The sequence below is a fragment of the Pseudorca crassidens genome, chromosome 12 (assembly GCF_039906515.1).
Source record: "Pseudorca crassidens isolate mPseCra1 chromosome 12, mPseCra1.hap1, whole genome shotgun sequence".
Lineage (NCBI taxonomy): Eukaryota > Metazoa > Chordata > Mammalia > Artiodactyla > Delphinidae > Pseudorca > Pseudorca crassidens.
The window spans coordinates 16,631,606-16,652,997 of NC_090307.1; the positions used below are offsets into that span (position 1 = coordinate 16,631,606).

Genomic DNA, 21,392 nt, shown 5'->3' on the forward strand with positions numbered 1-21,392 from the left:
AGTGGGCTTTGGACCTAGACTTGGGGCTTGGGTTTGGGTTTTTAATCCTCACATGGGGACACAGAGCACGGCCTACAGTCTGTATGACCAGGGGAGTCAGACAGAGTTCCCTGCTTAAGACCTACATCTGAAGAGGGTTCAAGAAAATTCTACCCACAGGCCTGGGAGAGTTGCAAGGAAGCTTCCCTTCTATCCAGGATGGTAACCGGAAGAAAAACAAACAAAAAACCAGACCTCTAATAAATTCAGACTCCCAAGCCTATACCAACGTAGGTAGGAGGTCCATAGTTATAGTAACTAAGGGGGCATAAACCCAAGCTAAGAAGTTAACAGTAAATACAAGTCAGGATGTATAAAAGCTCCATAAAGAAAAAAATGAAGATGAGCACACACACACTTAAAAACACAAAATTATAAACTGAACTAGGCAATCAACTACCACTGAGGAGAGTCTACAGACATAACAAGTGGGAGATTTAATGCCCCTAGAAGCAGAGATAATAAAATAATCTAGAAGAGGCGCTGGAACAAATATTTTAAGAATGATTAAAAAGCTGTAAGTACGAATAGAAAAATAAATAAAAGGGAAGAACAGGACCAAATAACAATAACTAAAAAGACCAAGCAAATTGAAAAAGACCAAAGAGAACTTTGAGCAATTAAATCCAGTCACTGAAATAATAGACACAATGAACTGATAGAGTAGATTATAAAAAGCTTAAAAGATAATTAACTGGAAGAGCGGAGCCCACAATACAGCAATGAGAAAGAAGATGGGAAAGCTAAAAGATAAGGGAGACAGAATGTAAAACTGAATCAAATACCCAACAGGAATTACTGATGCAGATAATAAAAATGGGAAAGGTACAGTATGTGAAGAAACAACTGCAGGGAATTTTCCTGAATAAAGGAGAGACACCATCCCCATATGGAAGAGTCACGGTGAATCCAGAGCGGAATAAATAAAAAGAAATCCACACTTAGATTCATGAGAGTAAAACTGTAGAAAATCAAAGACACGGAGAAAAATTCAAAATCACCAGAGAAGAGAGATTTACTCACCAAAAAAAAAATGACAATTAGAGTGACAACGAACTTCTCATCATCAGTTATGGAGGCCGGAAGAGACAAAAAAAAAAGTCTCCAAAGTACTGAAGGAAAGAAATTGTTGACTAAGGATTCTATAATCAGCTAAACCATCATTTAACAGAGAGGTAGGTAAGCGCCCCCCTCTCAGACCCTCACTGAAACTGCCTCCAGAGAAGAGGTTCTCAAACTTGAGTCAGCGTCAGAATCCCTGGGAGCGTATGTTAAAACACAGACTGCAGGGCCCACAACCAAAGTTGCTGATTTTCAGTAGGTCTGGGTTGGGAGCCCCAAATTTACATTTCTAGTAAGTTTCTGAATGATGCTGTTGATCTATAGGCCACACTTTGAGAACCATGAACTAGAGATTAAACTTTATTAAGAAGAAAACTTAACCTGGAGAAAAGTAGATGCAAGAACCAATGGTGGGGACGTGGAAGCAACCGAAGTGTCCATCGACAGATGAATGGATAAAGAAGATGTGGCACATATATATAACGGAATATTACTCACCCATGAAAAGAAACGAAATTGCGTTATTTGTGGTGAGGTGATGGACCTAGAGACTGTCATATGGAGTGAAGTAAGTCAGAAAGAGAAAAACAAATACCGTATGCTAACACATATATATGGAAGTTAAGGAAAAAAATGTCATGAAGAACCTAGGGGCAGGACAGGAATAAAGACGCAGACGTAGAGAATGCACTTGAGGACACGGGGAGGGGGAAAGGTAAGCTGGGAAAAAGTGAGAGAGTGGCATGGACATATATACACTACCAAATGTAAAACAGATAGCTAGTGGGAAGCAGCCACATAGCACAGGGAGATCAGCTCAGTGCTTTGTGACCACCTAGAGGGGTGGGATAGGGAGGGTGGGAGGGAGACAGAACAGAGAGGAGATATGGGGATATATGTATATGTACAGCTGATTCACTCTGTTATACAGCAGAAACTAACACACCATTGCAAAGCAATTATACTCCAATAAAGATGTTAGAAAAACAAGAACAATGGTGGGCAAAGGAATTCGTTTACATGTAAGTAAATTAAACAAGTGTTGACTGTTGAAAAAAAGAGAAAATATTAATGATTATTTGGCAAGTTTAAAGACAAGGTAGTTTTAAAATTCCACTGAACAATGGAAAGTAGGAGTGGGAAGAACAGCACTGAAGTTCCCCAAAGTCGTATATTATCCAGGAAAAGAGAGTGATTAATTTTGACAAAGGTCAAGTATATTGGTTAAAAATTTTAATGTGAGCACCAAAAGAACAGAAATAGAAAATACAACGTCCAAGCAAGTATAGCAAATGAAAGAAAATAAAGAGTACTCTATCAGTCCAACAGAAAGCAAGAAAAAAGATAAAACAGAGATTGTTAAAGGACAGAAAAGATATACTAGGCAAGTACTAGTGAAGAGAAAGTGAACATAATGACTGACAAAGCCACAGTCACCACGTGAGATGCTGACCCAGCTGACTTGGTTAGATAAAGAAAAGCCAGGAAAAATGTTGTCATGGAAATGGAAAATTTGAACACCATAGGCCTGATGTACAGACATATATAAAGAACTCTGCACCCAGCAAAGACAGAATACACATTCTTTTCAAACACAAAAAGAACATTAACAAAAAATGGCCAAGCCTCCAAAGACGTTTCAAATGTCTGATAATATTCCATAGACAATGTTATATGGCCACAATGCAATAAAATCAGAATTCAGTAAGAAACAGGTAAAAACCCTCTCATACTCTCAGAAACTAAAAAGCATATTCTAAATAATTTGTAAGTTAAGGACAGAAAGAAATCATTATGGAAATTACCAAAAATTTAGAACTGAATTAAAACGAAGACCAAGTATCTACACTAAGGTAATAATTACCTAAATACACATGCTCTTATTGAAAGAAATACTACCAATAATTAAAAAAAAAAGAGTAAACAAGGCTCTTTTGTTAGTAGAAAACAAAGAAAGAGCTTTCTTCAGGGCAAATCTACCTAGATTTATGATGCTAAATAATTTTCAACAGTAATTATAAAAACTAACAGTGTTGCATGAAGACATGATCAATAAGCAACAGAAATATTTGAAAAGGCTTCATCATTGTCAAAAGTCTTCTGTTGCTTGAAAACAGCATCGTTTCTTTAATTTACCTTGTTTCTCATGATGGAGAAGAGAAAATACTACTCTTAACTTATTGTGACTGTGAATGTAACAAAAGGAGCTGTGGTAGTGAAGCAGGTGTTTGTTAACTACATGCAGAGGAGCTGACGCCTGTTTTGACCCACGTGGCATTGGGCACTTTGCATCAACCGCTAAGCAAAGCAGCTGGACAAATCCAAATCCAACAAGTAACTAAAGGGATGTCAGGTATCAAGGTGTGTTTGCACTGTATTATCTTTCAAGTTTTCAAATGGACCTATAATTCAAAATGTAATTTGAACCAAATCAGATTAAAGCCACAAAATTAGTATTTTAAATATACCTATTGCTGTCTTAGCTCAGCACTTGATATAACAAACTTCCCTTCCTTTAGCTCCTCCAGTTATTAAAAGATTCCCCAATTTGCAATCTTCTGCTCATCCCAGTACAGTTCCTGCAATTCCAGAGTCTCTCCTTGAACTCATGTAACCACTGACAAAAGACCCTGGAGTATTCCACAGACTCCTTTCAGGTGTTTGATACCAGGTGCCTGCTGACCAGTGCCAGGGTGTCACTCTTCCTTATGAACACACATAAGAGGACTATGAGAAAGTTAGTGGGTCAGCAGAGATAAGATTCTTAACTGCCAGTTCTGGAGTGCAGCTACCCCCTCACCCAAACCTTTGCAGAGTTTTAGAGCCGGAAGAGATTCCGGATCCAATTTAAATTTGTTAGCATACATATACTACCCTTGGCCTCAAGAGACGTTAAAACTCTACAAATACAGGACAAAGTTTTGCTTCATATAAAAAGGAAGAGAGGGGGGCTTCCCTGCTGGCGCAGTGGTTGGGAGTCCGCCTGCCGATGCAGGGGACGCGGGTTCGTGCCCCGGTCCGGGAGGATCCCAGATGCCGCAGAGCGGCTGGGCCCGTGAGCCATGGCCGCTGAGCCTGCGTGTCCGGAGCCTGTGCTCCGCAGCGGGAGAGGACACAACAGTGAGAGGCCCGCGTACCGCAAAAAAAAAAAAAAAAGAAGAGAGGACATTTTGTTTGTTATACTTTTAATCTACCCTTTTATAAAAGACAAAAGAGAATGTTTAGTTTTGTTACCACTAGCAAACCATTTTCTTTTCCTTTATATTGAAAGCCCTGTGAAAAGGCAAATGTATCTGTACCTCACCCAGAAATTCCGGGAAGGAGGAGACGGGAGTAATGCTAAATTTCTCAAGGACACCAGTCAGGCCCTTGGCATCAAGGTAAGCAGGAATATACAAGAAATGTGTGTTTAGATGAAACCAAAATATTATACTGAAGAGTCAGAACTTGAGAATACTAACCGGACCAGTAATAGCTGGATTCTGCAGTCTTGGGTCTTCCCACTGAGTAATTTTGCTATCTGGAAATATTTAAAAACAAACACAAAAGCCGGCTTATTAGTTCAATCTATTTCATGTCCAAAATGTTTTAGAAAGAATTATTTCTGGATTTTCCAAAAGTTCCCCCAGTTCCCCATCCTGACTCCCAAGGATAAATAACTTAGTATTTCAGGGTTAGAAGAGAACTATACTCTGTAAGGCAATCTGCACCGCAGCCCCCCATACTGTTTAGTTAAAAACAATCAAAAATGCACAACTAAAGTAAAACCATCTATTCACACTGTTTTGGGCAAGCAATCTGCTGAAATTTCAATTATAAACCCCTGTACCTTCAAGGATTTATAACTTGAGGTTGATTTTCATTTAATTAAAGAAAAGCATAAAAGATTTTAGTTCCCCAAAAGTTAACACACACACGATTTTTTTTCTCATTTCAAATACTCCTTCTTTTGCTTATGGTGTTGCAAACGGCTTTCAATTAAAAAGCTTAAGTTGAACAAATGAATAATCCATGACATGTGTCACTCATAGGCACACGAAAATCAAAACAGCTAAGGCAGTCCAAAAAATGAGAATTAGATACAGCAGAGGAGGATTCCAGAGAAAAGGTTCCCTTTTGGTCAAGCTGGTGAGAGGTGGTTCTTTCTTCCAAATGAGTCAACGTCAATAAGATTAGTAAATGTCACCTATACCACTGCTTCAATGGTGTAGGTGGAAACACACATTAGCCACCTGGATCACTTGGGATTTGTGACTGTGCCTTACTTAAAAAGACTTTATGCTACTGTGTGCATATATGGGGGGGCGCAGGAATGAACTCACACGAAAGATATGGGGAGGGTAGACGGGGAAGAATAGGTTTCTCTCTGGAGCGTGAGGAAATGTAAGTTGGTCTGTAAAAAAGGAAATGATCTGTTTGAGAAGAACAGTCTGTTTTTTTCTGGTATACTTCGTAAGTGGACTGATAAGAATAACTAATACATTTGGTTTTAATGACTATCCCAGGAATTTTTCGAAGTCTGGTATGATAATTATTTTAACAAAAGCAGTGGTAAAGTTTTAAAATTAAGCTACCAAAGCACATGACGATTCTAGATTCACGCTGGTAGAAAAGTTACAAGAACTGTTTCGACTGTTTCAGAGAACGCTGAAGGACGAAGCAAAAGGTATTTTTGGGTCCCTTACTTTGAAGACAGAAGTTTTTGGAAATTAAGAGCTGTTGCTGTGATGCAAAACAGGAGAAAAGGAAATAAAAGAAAAAGAATATAGCTGAGTAAAAACTGCCTTAGACTATATATAGACTGGGTACCATCATCAAACCAGAAAATAAATTACCTGCTACCTCCATATGATGACCCCCACATCTGTCCAAACCAGAACCTCAAGCTCCATCCTTGACACCTGCACCTGGATTTCCCCTGGGAAACACCTCAAACCCTCCTCTGCCAGAAGTTGACCCATAATCTTCCACTACCAGAATGGCTCATACAGCCCTGGATTCCTTATTAACAACACCACAGTCCGTCCGTCCACTGTTCAGGTCCGGCACCTGCCATACCCTCCATCCTCGCTTACCTTTCACTCCGGTGGTCACCACCTGTCCCCACCTCTCTGAAAAGGCTTCTTTCCCGAGCGCTCATCTTCTCCCCCGACTACTCTCTAGGTCTCCCTGGCCTCGTCTCACTCACCCCCGTTCAAAACTTCCTTTAAAGCTCTGCCCAGGGGATCTCACCCCCGGGCCGAGGGCCCGCGAGCGAAGCCTCACCTGCGGCTCCCCAGCGCTCGCAGCACCCCCGAACCCCGCCTCCTCCCCCACCCCCATCCGCGGGAAAACTGTCTTCCACAAGGCAGGACCCTGGTGCCAAAAAGGCTGGGGACGGCTGCTCTAGAGCACAAACCTGACCGCGTCAGACTCCCTTCTGCACCATCCCTTAGGCGCTCCCGCCTGGCTGCGGAAGGGACCCGAGTCCCCGTACCAGCAGACTCCCTTTGACTTAACGCGGTGCCACGCCAGCCTCATCTGCACACCGGCCGTCTGCAATCCCACTGTGCTCCTCTGAACACGGTGTCACCTGCACGGCTTCACACACCTGCGCACGCTCTCTCCCTCCTAGAATTGCTCTTTGCTGGGCGTGCCTGGCTAAACCTCACTCATTATTTGGGATCCACCTGAAAAGTTCTACAAGGCTCTTTTGCAGTCTTCTTCCACTGCTGGAGCCCAGACACTCAGCAAGTATTTCTACGTAACAATTGGTTCACTCCCCTAAGACAACACTTAAATACCTCCTGGCACTCCCTACTAGAACCTAAGCCCCTTGAGGATCAGAACTGTGTGCTGTTCATCTCCACAGCCCCCTCTCCACCACTTAACACATTTCCCAGCATGTAGCAGGAGCCTGACTTTTTAAATGACCAAATGAAGCTGATGGCGAAAACAGATTCTTTTTAAAACAGTCTAGGCTTTCAGAAGCACATGATTACAATAATGATCAATTTTGCACTTAAGAATTATCGACATATGACTGTTGGTGGCCAGTTACCCATTTTGTCCTAAAACTTTTGAATCTAAACTTGCTTTTTGTCTTTGAGACATAATATTTGAAATAAAGGGGTGAGAATGAAGTAGAAGAATAAAAAACTCAGTCCATTTAGCTACTATTAACAGGTTTGGTAAGACTGCTGGCAGGAAAGATTAAAACAGGATCTTACAGCATCCCTGGAATTTTATTTTCTAGCTTTGTATATAAACTGCCTGTGGCCAAGTACTCAGTGGCTGGGCATATCGGGTCTTTAAGAAGAACTACGCTATTCCTAAGGGAGGTAGGGATTCAGTTCAAGACCTTCCCATAGCCTTTGACACCAGGCTTGAGACACAGGAGCTTTTTGATAAATGTCAATCAAATGAATCTAGAAGTCTAAAGGGCAGATTAGTATTGAGCATTCATGCTCTTCTGAAATTAAATCTTTAACATTTTTAACCTTGAAAATGTCTCACTTCTCAAGAATTTATGAAGCAGAAAATTAAAAAAACCTAATGAATTAGGAGACAAGCGCACTGCTGCCTTTTATATTCAGTGTGCAGTCACATGCCCCAGCGAAGTGGAAGACGGATGACTGAGCACCTTACAAGATGGCTGCTTTCACGGTCAAATGGTGTAGTAGGGATGGCCTGGCTTCTGTCCTGCAGGCAGCAGGAGAGCAAAATGAGATGCTGAATTTTGCTAGAAATAAGATTTGGGAAAAATGTTTAGAAGCAGAGACTCGTTCGGAAGGTAAGGAAATTCCAGGTAATGAAACCCATTTTGGAGTGGGTTTGAGTACCTGATACAGCGTCTTAAAAAAGACAGATATGCTTCATTTTTCACAGACTGGAATGTTTTTTTAAAAAAGGCATATGAATTGAACTCTGTTTCACTGATATGTACACTGCTCTATTGCTTTCCACTGAATAAACCTTGATGAATTAGGGAGACCTGGCAGAAATGTTACATTGTCAGCTAATGAGGCTCTCCTAAACAGACCTTTTTCTTACACAGTCTTTGGTCATTTAATTTACACTGTATTTGGTTAAGAGAACTTTTCAGTAGAGTTGAGCAAAGGCAGATTTTAATCTCCACGTGAAGGATCACAGATCTCACACTGGCATAGCTCAGATCAACAAGGCTCTGTATGTGGTCTATAGCCTATCGTTTGATTCCCAGGAGTGAAGGGGGGGAGCCGCCCAAGTGCTGTGTGGTCTGGAAAAGAGGAATGGGGGATGTCTGAGAGGAGCTTGGAGGGACTGATTAGGAATAAGGGAAACACCCAGGCATTTAGCAAGGAACCACCCTTTCCCATCGCCTGGAAAACAGGAGCTGGGCAGGCCTGAGGCTGGAGGCACGGCTGCTGTTGCCTCTCAAGGCAGGTTCTCTCCACTTTCCAACCAAGGGCATCGACTTCCTAACACAACACCGGCACCACTGGCCCTCCGTGAATGGACTCCGAGTCACCATTTAACAGGCGTTTACCGCATATTACACTAGGTCTATGCACGCCTACAGAAGAACAGTCCATGATTTTTCTAATTTCTAATGTATACTAGGATGGCCCTTTGCAATCGTGTTTTTCTTGTTTCTGGGTCCTTACGGTACATCAAGAACATTTCATAAAGTTCTTTTTCAGGTTGACCTGACATCAGACCACCAGCCGGAACATGGCCACAATGTTTTGTGAAGTACTGTCTGTGTGGCGGACCAAGGCTGTGTTACCGGTTAAGACCTTCCTTTAATAAAATGCTCATTATCACTCGTACCTCTCTTTGAAAACTGAAATTGTAATGCATGAAAAAACTGAAAAGGAAACTTTTGTTTTTAGTGGGAAAAAGGCAGTGTGACTCCTCTTCTATTTCGGCAAATTCTGCTGAGAAAGAGAATTATAACTAGCACAGGAAGGAAGGAAGTGGGGGTACCCGCATATGGTAAAGCATTTATGGCAGCAGTTCCATGCTCACTGTAAAATTCTGGAACGTAGGCAAGAATCAGCATTTTCACTGGTCGAAGACAAAAACCAGGCCTATGTACTTTGAACTATCTAATTTTAAGCAAGGGTAACCCACACCCCTAAATACACCCAGGACTCCTACTTTTGGTTTAATTCTGAATTGTTGGGCTTCTTGCTTACTTCGATTTCTAAAAACCCCTCAATCTCCCGTGCCTGAAAGCGAAGGTGTCTCTACCATGCACTGGTCGCTTAGGAACCCAGGAAGAGGCCCTGAAATGAGAGACAGTGACAGGCCCCACCCACATGAGGACCCCTCGAGGCCACGCTTCCCAGTCAGCTCAGCAACATGCTTAACTAACCAATGCAATCAGTTAAGAAAACGTGAGGCTGGGAAATCCGGTGTAGACTTAATGCTCATGTTTATGAACCAAATGAAAACAAAGATAAATATGTTCCACCAGATCACACGCGTATGTGAACTTTAAATCTACTTGAAGACTTCTTTTCAATATACATTTTCAGAAGTTTTAAGGGATACACTAATATGATCCCATGGAGAAAATGTCACTTCAACAAGGGGGAAAAAAAAAACAACAACACTGGCTAAAAGCAAACCTTTATTAGTTTAACTTTTAGTTGGCATGAGAAACCACACATTTATTCATAGGAGCTGGAGCAAATGTCTGCAGCAAATGTAATTTCAAGAAAAGAACTGCACATGTATTAGTGTGTTGGGTGCAGGGAAACATGCTGTGAATAGAAAATAAGTCAGAATGGGCATCTTGCCCTGAGACCTCTGGAGGCAGCTTTTAAAAAACGTAGCGGCTGCTTCAAGCGCTGCTCAGACACAGATTTCTGACATAATCATCGCTTCTAATCTTATTTTCTATTACCAGAGTGTATTTATTAAAAGCACAAAAGTCAAGGGGTCATCAATCAAAAAAAATTTTTTTAATTAAAAAAAACCGTTAATAGGTCACAAGGTCAAACTGGAATGGGCTACTTTAAAGCAAACTGGGGTGAATGCACAGTACCGTACGAGGGCACTGAGTCTCTGGTATCATCCTCGCCACATAACACCTGGCTGCCTAGACAAACAGTAAAATGACACAGCTTTCACTGTCATATCTGAATTACCCTCATCCTCCCTTCACCTGCAACACCTATGCGTCCATAACGGCACCTACTTACTATGATCAATGTAAAACGTTCGGCCATCCAAGTGAATTCTTTCTTCCCAACCAGGCTGGTATCAGGGGAAGAGAGGAAGAGAAGACAAACATTAGCCAGCAGTTCCAAAATCAAAGGCAAAAGGTAAAGACTCTAGGACACCTCCTTACTCTTCTCCCCTGGGGTACATTTTTACGTAAAGAATAAACTAAATAGAAACATTTCAAATGAACTCACTCAAATGACAACACCCAGCAACACACTTTAGCACATGTTCTACAGTCTCAGATGCACTCACTGTATGATGAACAAGAAAAACAGGGGTTATTATTTCAAAAGCTTCAAAGGGAAACCCCAGCACACTGTGAAACAGTTGAGCCTGGGGCTGAATAGCTCATTTAATTAAATGAGTCTTTATTGAGTACTAAAGGGAGGATGAAGGGTGATATAAAATGTGAGAGACTGACGCTTTACTCATGTCATCAGGTGGTTGAACAATCGAATACGGAAATCCTCTGCTGTGAACTCTCACTACTCAGGAACCAGACTTGGATACTTTTTCCAAGATCAGGCTGGTAGGCTTTCATGATCTGAACTGTGCTTACTTGTTACCTGAAAGTCAAGAATCCAACAGATCTAGACAACCTGCAGTCTTTCACTTACTAAACTCTCTCTCCAGTCTCTCCCCAGTCTCCTTCCATCTAAACCCCGGAACCAAATATTTGGAGGGTGTGGGGTATTTGTATAACCTGATGAATAAAGACTGCACCCTAATCTTTCTAGCTTCAAATTTTGCTGTAATATACCATACACCAGGCAACAGAAAGGTTCTTGGAAAACAAACACCCAAAAAATTCCCAGCACCCTTCCATTTCCATCCCACCTTTCTAGCCTGAAAGGGTTTTTAAAAAACTGGGGGTGGGTCCACACGAAAGCATGTGTGAAGGTTCCATTCAAAATCTAACTTGGAGTAAATAGCTTGACTCTCACTCAGGCCCCAAAAGAGAACAAACTAATAAAAAATTAGATTTATAAACAGTCGCTGACAAGGGAGAAAAATTTAAAACATCTGCTGGATAAATGACTTATAGAAACCTTCTGTGATTACGTACGCCCTTTTCTTCCACTTTTTAAAAAAATTTTTGTTCCTATGACTAAATCAGCAAGCAATATGGATGGAAATTAGCTGGTTGCTAAGTTACAAAATAAATGTGTGCTGCTTAAACTGTCACCTGTAGAGAATGTCTCGTCCATCATCCTAGTTGCAAGGTCTGCCTTTCACTAGCAGTCAGCCATTCAGAAACCCCTTTCAGAAGAGCTAGGTGTGGTGTGAACTGTAGCTATCAGTTCAGTCATACACCCGATTCTATTAAGAAATGACAGACCAAGGGGACTCAAAACGCCTGGAGAAAGAGAAGGTCACAGGGCTTCCCTATCAACACTGGGCCCATGAATGAGTAAACATTTTCAGACTGGTCCGTGTGTCTCCAGTGTACTCACAGGAAGAGGGCCAAGGTCATTGGGGTTTAAAGATGCCTTTGACCGCATATGCACTGGAAATTTCAGGCGTGGGTCTTCCTGCAAGAAAAATGTAAGAGGCAGATGTTAGGAGTGATCTCTGTGAGCGGTACTGGTCCTCCCCTTCTGGAGGTGTGTGTTCCACAGCAAGCAGGCTGCCTGTGTGTTTGGGGGGGGGCTGCTGCAGTGGGGAGTGGAGGACCCCACCTCCATACAGGAGGCCTGGCTGACCATCTCTCCAAAAAGATTCTACTCTTCCTCCTTGAACTTGATGAAAGGAGGAGAGTAAGAATGTTTAAGTAAAAGGTTAACCATTTCCCCAAGACCCTGAGCAGGTGAAGAGGAAGAACGTTCCAGCAGTGATGTTACCATGGAGACCAGAGTAGAGGATGCCAGTGAAGATAAGGAGGATCTACTCCACAGAGAGGGAGTGAGGACATCGTCGGACAGCTCTCTGTGGACCCTGAGCTCGGGCTGAGGGCAGCTAGCCTGTTAGAAACACCCATTCCATCAGCACTTGCATCTGCTGTTGCTCCCTTCCACCCTCTCTTGAGCCAAAGCCGAAAATCTGAATCTGGTTTGACTGTCCAGGCACGTCCTGCCCCAGTTAGTCGGCAACATCACAGAGTGGCATCCCGATGAGAGAACTTTACTGGGATTCTTGATCAAGTTCCACAAATTAGATCTTAAAAGTTTAGGGCTTCCCTGGTGGCACAGTGGTTGAGAGTCCGCCTGCCAATGCAGGGGACACGGGTTCGTGCCCCGGTCCGGGAAGATCCCACATGCCGCGGAGCGGCTGGGCCCGTGAGCCAATGGCCGCTAAGCCTGCGCGTCCGGAGCCTGTGCTCCGCAACGGGAGAGGCCGCAACAGGGAGAGGCCCGCGTACCGCAAACAAAACAAAACAAAACAAAAAGTTTACAAAATATTTTTCTTAAGGGATATGCTTCATAAGATACCACACAGAACCAATGACAGAAAAATACATACTCTGACATCTTGGGTCATGCTTTATAACTTACAAATCACAGTCAGGTGTGTGATCTTGCAACCACCCTGTTATGGGGGTTGGATACGTAATCTCTGCTCCTTTAGATGAGGAAACGGAGTCTCACAGAGAAGGAGAACTTGCCCAGAGGTTCTGGTTTAGAGCCTGGCAGCTGTCTTTCACTTACACAGACCCAATTAAAATGCAGTGTAACTCAGAGAATCCCTATTTGAAACTCAAAAGATTAGAAAACAAAATGATAAAACTCAGAATAACACATTATTAACCAAAGAAGCCTAAGATAATAAAAAACAAAACAAAAAACTCCCTAAAACCTTAAAAAAAAAACCCTTTATTTCATTAATGTTAAAGCCTTTGTTGCTGTCAAACTACTAAAAGGTTTTCTGCCTCAGCATTTTCCCAAGTCAGCAAGAAAATGAAATCGTTGGTATAAAACTGGGAAAATAAAAAAACTCACTTTTGTTTGGATATGAAATTACATATGATTATATACCAAGACTGTATTAAACATCTCCTAGATTACAGAGAGTGACAGCTAATGGCTATGCGGTTTTCTTTGGGGGTGATGCAAACGGCCTGAAACTGATTATGGTGATAGTTGCACACATGTGTGATGGTCTAAAAATCATTCAGTTGTATTATTTTAAATGGGCGAACTGTATGGTATGTGCATTATACCTCGATAAAGCTTTAGAATTATCTTCCCCAAGTTTACAGTCTAAACCATTAGTATCAAGGGGTAGTAACAAAGTGATAGATTTCTGGAGCTGGCAAGAACGACAAGATACGCATACAAATCAACCTTTGCTCATTAGAGGCATAAAATAGTCCAGTATTCTGTAGTACACTGGAACACCTACAGTGTAAACAGATATGCTAGGTAGATTTAGGATTTAGAAGGTCTAAAAAGCTGATAACCTGGTAAACATCTGTGACCGCTTGGCCATGGACCAAGGAAAACCTTAGAGCCCCGAACCCCACTAAAGCTACCTAAGGCCATCTCTGGGCTGGCCCAGGTAATGCCGCCACTGCAGGGGAAGCTTGGGCAGACCACAGCCACTGCTCACGCTGGGATTAGAGAAAGGCTGAGGCTGCTATTCCACGGGTGAGGACAGGGGCTTCTGCATGCTGCGTGCGAGGCCGGCCATGCCTTGGAATCACACACACAGGCTACTGTGAAAGACAATCGGCCCTTTTGGTAAAGAGCTGGTGATTGAAAGAAAAAAAAAAAGCTGAAATTAAAGAAAAGTGACAGGGGCGTAGGAGAAGGAGCATGAGGCATAAAGTAAATTCAGTTTCACAGGCCTGCTAACGTGGCCTTGCACGGAAACCCGGAATTCATAGAATGTGAGGGCTGGAGGCCCCTGGGGGTCACGTGATTTTATTATACCAACAAAAATCACAATAATGGCAGCAGCTGCCATCCATCAGGCTCTGCGGGCTGAGCCTGGGGGGCAGCACGGAACCCAGCCTCCCACGGAATCCCCTGAGTGACAGAGGGGCAGCTAGACGAGCGGAGAAGGGCAGCCAAGGCCCCACAGGACTTGGGACAGCTTTAGGAATGACAGTCAGCTGGACTCCTAATGAGGTCTCAAACGATACACATGTGAATGAGTGAAATACACAACACACTTGGCTGTTTCTCCCTTTCCTCAGCATAGTAGGAGCACTTCTTCGCAATTATACCAGTATTTCACAGCTGCTTCCCACAGTTACAGCTGAAAGCGTTTTTAAACAGAAGGCAAAGATCAACATCTTATTTAATTAAAAAAAAAAAAAAAAGAGGCTTTGGGGCTTCCCTGGTGGCGCAGTGGTTGAGGGTCTGCCTGCCGATGCAGGGGACGTGGGTTCGTGCTCCGGTCCGGGAAGATCCCACATGCCGCGGAGCGGCTGGGCCCGCGAGCCATGGCCGCTGAGCCTGCGCGTCCAGAGCCTGTTGCTCCGCAACGGGAGAGGCCACAACAGTGAGAGGCCTGCGAACCGCAAAAAAAAAAAAAAAAAAAAGAAAAAAAGGCTTTGGGGACTTCCCTGATGGTCCTGTGGTTAAGACTCTGCGCTTCCAGTGCTGGGGGCGCGGGTTCGATGCCTGGTAGGGGAACTAAGATACCACATGCCGCTCAGCTCCCCCCCCCCAAAAAAAAAGTTTCTTCGTGGAATCATTTAAAAATATATAAAATATGGGCATGCTGGCTAGCTGAAAAGACAACTGTGCTTTTTCGATCCTGGAAGGGAACAACCACCAGGGCTAGACTATAGTGAGTTTTATTAGTTTGGACCTGGGTAGAAAACAAACCTGAAACTTAACTGAGGTATAATCTTTGTTGCCACAAAAATAAGCCAAGGCTTTGTCCTGTAAAAGACATAAATATACTCTTACACACATGCTTTGAGCTGCTTCCTCAGCAGAAGGAATGAATGCATGAGTTGAAGCCCTCCTGTAATCTCTCCCCAACTCCCCGGTCTCTGCCGTGCATCCACAGCCCGCCTGATCCAGGTGGGGACAAAGTGATGCTCATCTGCTGTGTCAGACTTTATTCCTGATAGACGGCTGGCACACGGCCTCCATTATTTGTGTGTGCGAGAGGCCGTGTTTTATAAATAGACTTCAAAGGGAATTTTCCTCTATCAATGTATACGAGGGAAATGCTGGCCTGAACATTTTCCTGCTTCTGGTTAGTGCAGGAATCAAGAGGACACAGGGTGCTGGGGGAAGAAGTACAATTTTCATTATTCTCAACCTGTCTGACCAATTTGTTTTTTTTCCTTTTCCTATGATAATGCTCAAATCTAAGAACAGCTGTTCTCTCTTATTTGTTCTCTCTTTAAAAAACAAAGCAAAAAAAAAAAATAAAAATAAAAAACAAAGCAAACCCCAAACAAAGTCAACACAGGTTTTAAGCCGAAAATTATCTTTACAGTTCTCTCCAGCCTTCCACCTTCTGTCAAAATAAACAAGCAATTTAGAGCCTGTGTTCCACAGCGAGAATTTTGTATGGGCCTTTGTTTAGCAGGGATAACGCGGCTGTGTCAGCACATCCGAGTTTAGAGGAGAAGCGTGGTGGTTTGTGGAATTCCCAGTTGTTACCTTAAGGATTTTCAACGATAGCAGCAGCAACAAAATGTCGTTTTAACCAATTAAAAATTTAAATCAGTGAATCACAAGTATCTGGTGGAAAGGGGCAATTAAAAATTGAAACTGGGTTTCACTCAGCACCAATGCAGGCAATAAATAAAGCTGGTGCTATTTTAAATAAAATCTGCCCAGCTGCAATTACACTGCAGTTGTGGTGTGAAAGGCTGTGAAAAGGTTAGGGGATTTGATTACTAAGCTAGTTCAAATGACTAAAATCATAGCTTATGTTGGCAAGCCACAGGGGCCGCACACACTAATCCAGCTGCTTTTACAATATTTACCCCTATTTCTGGAGCTCCCATTCCTGGCTGAGGAACAGAAATCCCAGCAGCGCTGTAGTAAGTAGAAATGGGTACACCAGCAGGACTGCTACAGGTTCTCTGTCCACGAGGGAAAAAAGGTTTTCACACCAATCTCTCTCACTCTATTTCCCAAGGAGCGACCTATCTTTTACTCTCATCTTGCCAGAGACCTGTAATCTTATCTTCAAAGCTACATGTTATCATATATGCCTTAGCAGTAGTGACGCGTTTACCAAATGAATGTTACCAGATCTGGATGATAAATTCTCTCGGCAGGTTATTCCTTTACTTCAAAATTGGAGCGGCTCTCACTACGGGGTGTTGGGAAATGCATGGGAGCTTTTGGGTTGCCACTAGGATAGGGGTTGGGGGGCGGCGACAGTGGCTATTAGGATGCAGTGGCAGAAGCCAAGGATGTTAAACATCTTGCAAATAACAGGCACAGTCCTGCCCCAAATGCTAAGATTGTCCTCGTGAAGACACACTGTACCACGATCCATGAGGTCTGAGAGGGTCTGCTGGGCCATCGAATCCAATTCTCAAGGGACTGAATTACCATCACACCACGGGCAAAGTGTAAGTGACAGTCCAGACCGTTTGGGTCCAGGTCTCTTCCTTAACACGATACTGCTATTCTTTCAACTGGGTAGACTTGGTGTCTACACTAGAAATGGGAATTTAAAGCATGTGTTCACTCTTGGTCCAAGACCACAGAGCTAGGGCCAGTGACAATCACCAAAACTCAACCAGCTTTCACATACCATCAGTTCTGAGCAAGCAGCCCAGAGGACAGAAAGACTTGAGTTACGCTCGGTACCCAGACAATCAGATGGGGATATAAGGGAGAGGAAGGAAAACAAACCTTCGGTAGCATCAGAAATAGAAACATGAGGACGCATTTCAGGCTAATCATTGGTCTAGAGACCACTCAGTAGAAAGATACCATGACTTTTAAAAGAACTCTATGCTACATTAAATGAGCCACCACTGACTCCCCTGAAGAAATGAAGAGTGAACAGAGGAACATAAAGATATGCATATGTATTTTCCATTAATCTCATTTTTCTCAGGTTAACACAATACACGGATTCTCTCTCATGCATGATTCAGGGGCACATGGAAGAGCCCTGTGATAAGAAATAACCAACTGTGATAAGATGTTCACAAAAAAGAGCTATCAAATTTACCAAGTCTTTAGTGTACCTCCTGATCCACAATTAAAAGAAAGTAATGTAGCACAGAGTATAAAATACGTATCTGATGTGAACAGTAAAAACTAAAATGACACATCAAATAAAAATAAAGATGGGTAATGTCAACACAGATGCAAAAAGAAAGTGACAAAGAAACATCATTTCTAAAAAGATTAGAATTCCTAATAAGGTTACAGCATCCTGAGATGGGAAGCAGTAACATCAAAATCCTAGCTATATGTAGCACTACCTTTTTTATTCCATATGTGGTAAATTGTCACAACTGGAGCTTTCCTGGAGTGCTCTGAAGAAAAGGCACCAGTACCAAAGGTGGCCATTAGCCTGTGCCCGTAAGTCACCTGCTCCCCGCCAGCCCCCATGTGCGGAGTCTAGACCAAGCTGAGAAGACCCTCTGGGGACATGCTTCACTGCCAGGAAATTTCTCTGCAAGAACCATGGATACTGGGTAAGGAAATAAAGGAATGAATGCCAGACCTCAGGATGAAAATGGAGCCAAATAAAAGTAGCGACCTTACCCATGTTGTAGTCTTTGTGTTATGGTCAATGAAGAAGGGCCGGCCGTTGGGCGCTATCCTCATTTCCCAGCCGGGCGGCAGGAAGCTCTGTGTGACTTTGTGTTGTGGTTTGGGGGAGTTGTAAGGTGATGGCTGTGGGGACTGTGGATTGGAAAGGGTATCTTTCACAGCCCGACGTATGGGTGAATCCTTGGCACCCTAAGGAATAATAATGAGCATTAGAAGTCTTACCAGGTGCTAGTCCAGAGGGGTCAACATGTACCTGGGGGTCACGGAACACTCCTCTTTGAAGAGGGACAACGGGGAAGCTCCTAAAAAACCTGCTTGGTTTACTTTTAAAATTAATCTAACTGTAAGGTTTTTCTACTGGTTAAACACACAACAATATGAAGTACGTATAGCCACCATCCTTTGACAGCTACTTGGTGTGTACCCCAAATCCTGTTCTGTAGTGAGCATTACGGATGGGGATTTTACAGAAGGTGGAGAAGAACATGCCCCTGCTCTCAAGGAGCTCACAGTCTAACGAAGATGGACTGGCAATTTTTAGAGCAGAAAAGCAAAACCTCTATCAACCGAGACAGCCACCTGGAATTGCATAGTTGTTACCCAGGACATTTACATCACAGTTTGGAGGAGATATGGCCCATTCCCACTTATCAACATCTTCAACCCGGGCATGGAGAAGCCCGCAGCCATCTCTAAGATGCAGTCACGTTTAGAACTTCAAAGGTTTCGTCTCTGGTATTTGTGATGTTAAGGGATGTCCCTAAAACCACACAAACAGGAGGGCGCAAAGCAGGTGCCCGGCAGTGACTCAGACGCAAACAGGCATCAGAAACACGGAGGCTGATACAATGGAAGACCTCACGGTCGAAAGGAAAAACAGATCAAAGCAACAGCTATGTTTAAAAACTCAACGTAAGCATTGGTATTTGAACCAATACGAGTTATTATGCGAGTCTCATGAGGTAACAGGCAGTAAGGAGTGAAACACAACACGAATGGAGAAAGTTCTGAAGAGAGGAGCCCATGTCCAGTACAAGCCACCATGGCCTCAGCCCAATGAGAATGAGAATCAGGTGAGTCCAGGGATGGGAAGCATGGAGTGAGGCTGCACAGGGACACCCCTCACCACGGACACAGAGACTGATTATCAGAGCGGAAGGTGGCTGCAAAACCCAAGTCCCAGTTCAGAGAGAAGAGAGAATGAGGAGAAGTCACAGGATAGACGTGACCCCAGTTAGATGACGTAGCCTTCTCACCTCCAGTGGGGCAGATAAAGTTACTGTTGGCGAACTGAGGCTACGAGGCCGGCGGATCTGAGGCTCGATTAGATGGTTGTTACTGTTTGTGGCGGATCCGGATGCACCGTCTTCTGCAAGCTACGTTGGAGGCAAACACAAGTTAGCTTCGTGTGAGGCTCTCCCTGCGCGCGTGACTGGAGGGCGGACCCAACAACACAGCCAGCGATTAGGAGAGGTCTGGCCTGTTTAAAGCACGGAGGAAATGACTACGCATAATAATGGGGGGAAGGATGGGGAAACACTCCAAGGAAATAAAAAATGAATCACCGGCCGGCATAAAAACCAGCCTCAGAAAAAAAGGGGGTTCGGAGGCATGCTACCCATCGTAATAAGCAGGCTCTTACTTTGAAAATAACCTTTCACGTCACATTTTTAAAATGGACCATCTAGGGAGAGACTGAGTCAGGGACCAAATTCTTCGTTAGGGCAAATACTATGTTTAAAAGGAATGCATTTGCGAGAAAAATTTTCTTAAACATGGGTTCTTCAGAACAACACATAAACATCGGGAACGTGGGATTCGCGTCCGTTTTGGCTTCTACTGCCTGTGACTATAAGCTGTGTGGCGATCTGCATACCTGCATGATAGGTCGAGTCCAAGTTGTGGTTCGATTGTTATGATTGACATAGTATGTGCGTCCCTTAGCATCTTTTCTCTCCTCCCAGCCTGAAGGTAGGCCCGGCGTGGTATGTACATAGGCCACTGATGGCTGTTTGTGTAAGAAATTGTTATTATTTAATATCTTGCATTTGTTTTCCGATCAACTTAATAAAGTAATACGTACCCAGAATTATTTGTGCTAGACAAAGTGAGTTAATTCTAATGGTACCGAAAACACGAGTGCCTGGAAAACAGCAATAGGTTTCCAATAGATTTAAACCTACTGTGAAATGAACTCCCACACAAGCCACAGGGTCAAAAATCTTACAAAACTCAGTTCCAGGCCATGCAGCCTTCAACATAAAGGGTTGCTGCCAACGTGATCATAAGGAAAGAGAATAATATGACAATTCGTTTTAGTTGCTGCATTTTACTGTCAAACCACGTAGAGCCTAAAAGGTATTTCAAATTATTAAATGTTACCGACTCTGAGAGGGATGCCCTGAATATTGTCTCCTCAATCTAGCTGTCACAGGGATGCTCTCCTAGTCTATTCCTAAATTCTTCACCAGCTTAGGGCCCTTACACTACGTAGCTTTCGGCACGGGGTGGGGGACACACACACACACACACACACACACACACACACAGAGTCTGCTCTCTACGAGGCCTGCTTTCACGCTAGTGACTGACCAGAGTATCTCAACTATTCCAGCCCGGGACGCCACCTGGCGATCTGAGGCCAGAATTCCAAAGAAGCGTGATAACTGAGGCTGTATTCCCCCCCCCCCCCCCGTATGGAGTTTGTCTCCTTAAAGGGTGAATAGAGCACACGTAGCTTCTGGGCTTAGAGACATGTGCAGTACAGAGTGACTATGGTTGGATAGTTCAAAGTAGATTGCAAAAGGCTTCCTGCGACACTTTTGCTTGTAAGAAGCAGTTTGAGAAATGCAGGCGGGGTGGAGAGCTGCTGGAAAGCAGGGTGTCTCAAAGACTCACGGAGGCAAGGGGATGTTTGCTTGAGGCCAGTGCCTCAAGGGGTGCCGCGCATGAGCTCTGTAGCTGGGAAAGGGCTGCTACTCTAAGGAAGGGGGTAGGAACAAGAAGCCAACCATGACTACCAAGGCTCTTGGGAGAGCGTAAAAGAAACAAGAGGCCAAGCATCAGGAATAATCTCTTACGTGAGGTTACAAAAGGAAACCACTTCTTTTAGGGCACCGTCTTCCCTAATTAGGATCTTCTGAAAGTCCAGACATTTTACCAGACGCAGTTTTCTTGTTAGGCTGAAGATGTCAATCTCTTAGCCCAATCTCTCCTTGTACTCATCCCATCTTTCGTGTTCTCTGCCAACAAGGTACCTTGGCAAAGAGGGCCCCCCAGTCCACTGCAAGACCTTGAACTGAAAAGCAAGATCAGGGACGCAGCCATGTCATTTGGGGACTGCAGGCAACGAGGCTTAATATCTTACTTCATGAGCTCAAATAGCACATTCCAGAGAAAAACAGACCAGGAAGCAGCTGCCTTAATGGTTATTTCTAAAACACA

At 43.5% G+C, this 21,392-nt stretch overlaps 1 protein-coding gene across 13 annotated transcripts in view; it reads right to left on the minus strand.

The window, feature by feature from the left end:
* Positions 1-21,392, minus strand: part of NEDD4L (NEDD4 like E3 ubiquitin protein ligase) — a 342,926-nt gene that overhangs the window by 40,706 nt on the left and 280,828 nt on the right. For 6 of the 13 annotated variants that reach the window (XM_067698964.1, XM_067698966.1, XM_067698955.1 and 3 more), the window contains 7 exons: positions 19,825-19,956; positions 19,205-19,324; positions 17,940-18,137; positions 11,751-11,828; positions 10,272-10,326; positions 10,115-10,168; positions 4,563-4,621 (listed from right to left, as the gene is read on the minus strand). In XM_067698964.1, the coding sequence (XP_067555065.1) occupies positions 4,563-4,621; positions 10,115-10,168; positions 10,272-10,326; positions 11,751-11,828; positions 17,940-18,137; positions 19,205-19,324; positions 19,825-19,956 (696 nt within the window). The remainder of the gene's footprint in view (positions 1-4,562; positions 4,622-10,114; positions 10,169-10,271; positions 10,327-11,750; positions 11,829-17,939; positions 18,138-19,204; positions 19,325-19,824; positions 19,957-21,392) is intronic. The other 7 variants (XM_067698965.1, XM_067698967.1, XM_067698956.1 and 4 more) reach the window with 3 other exon arrangements.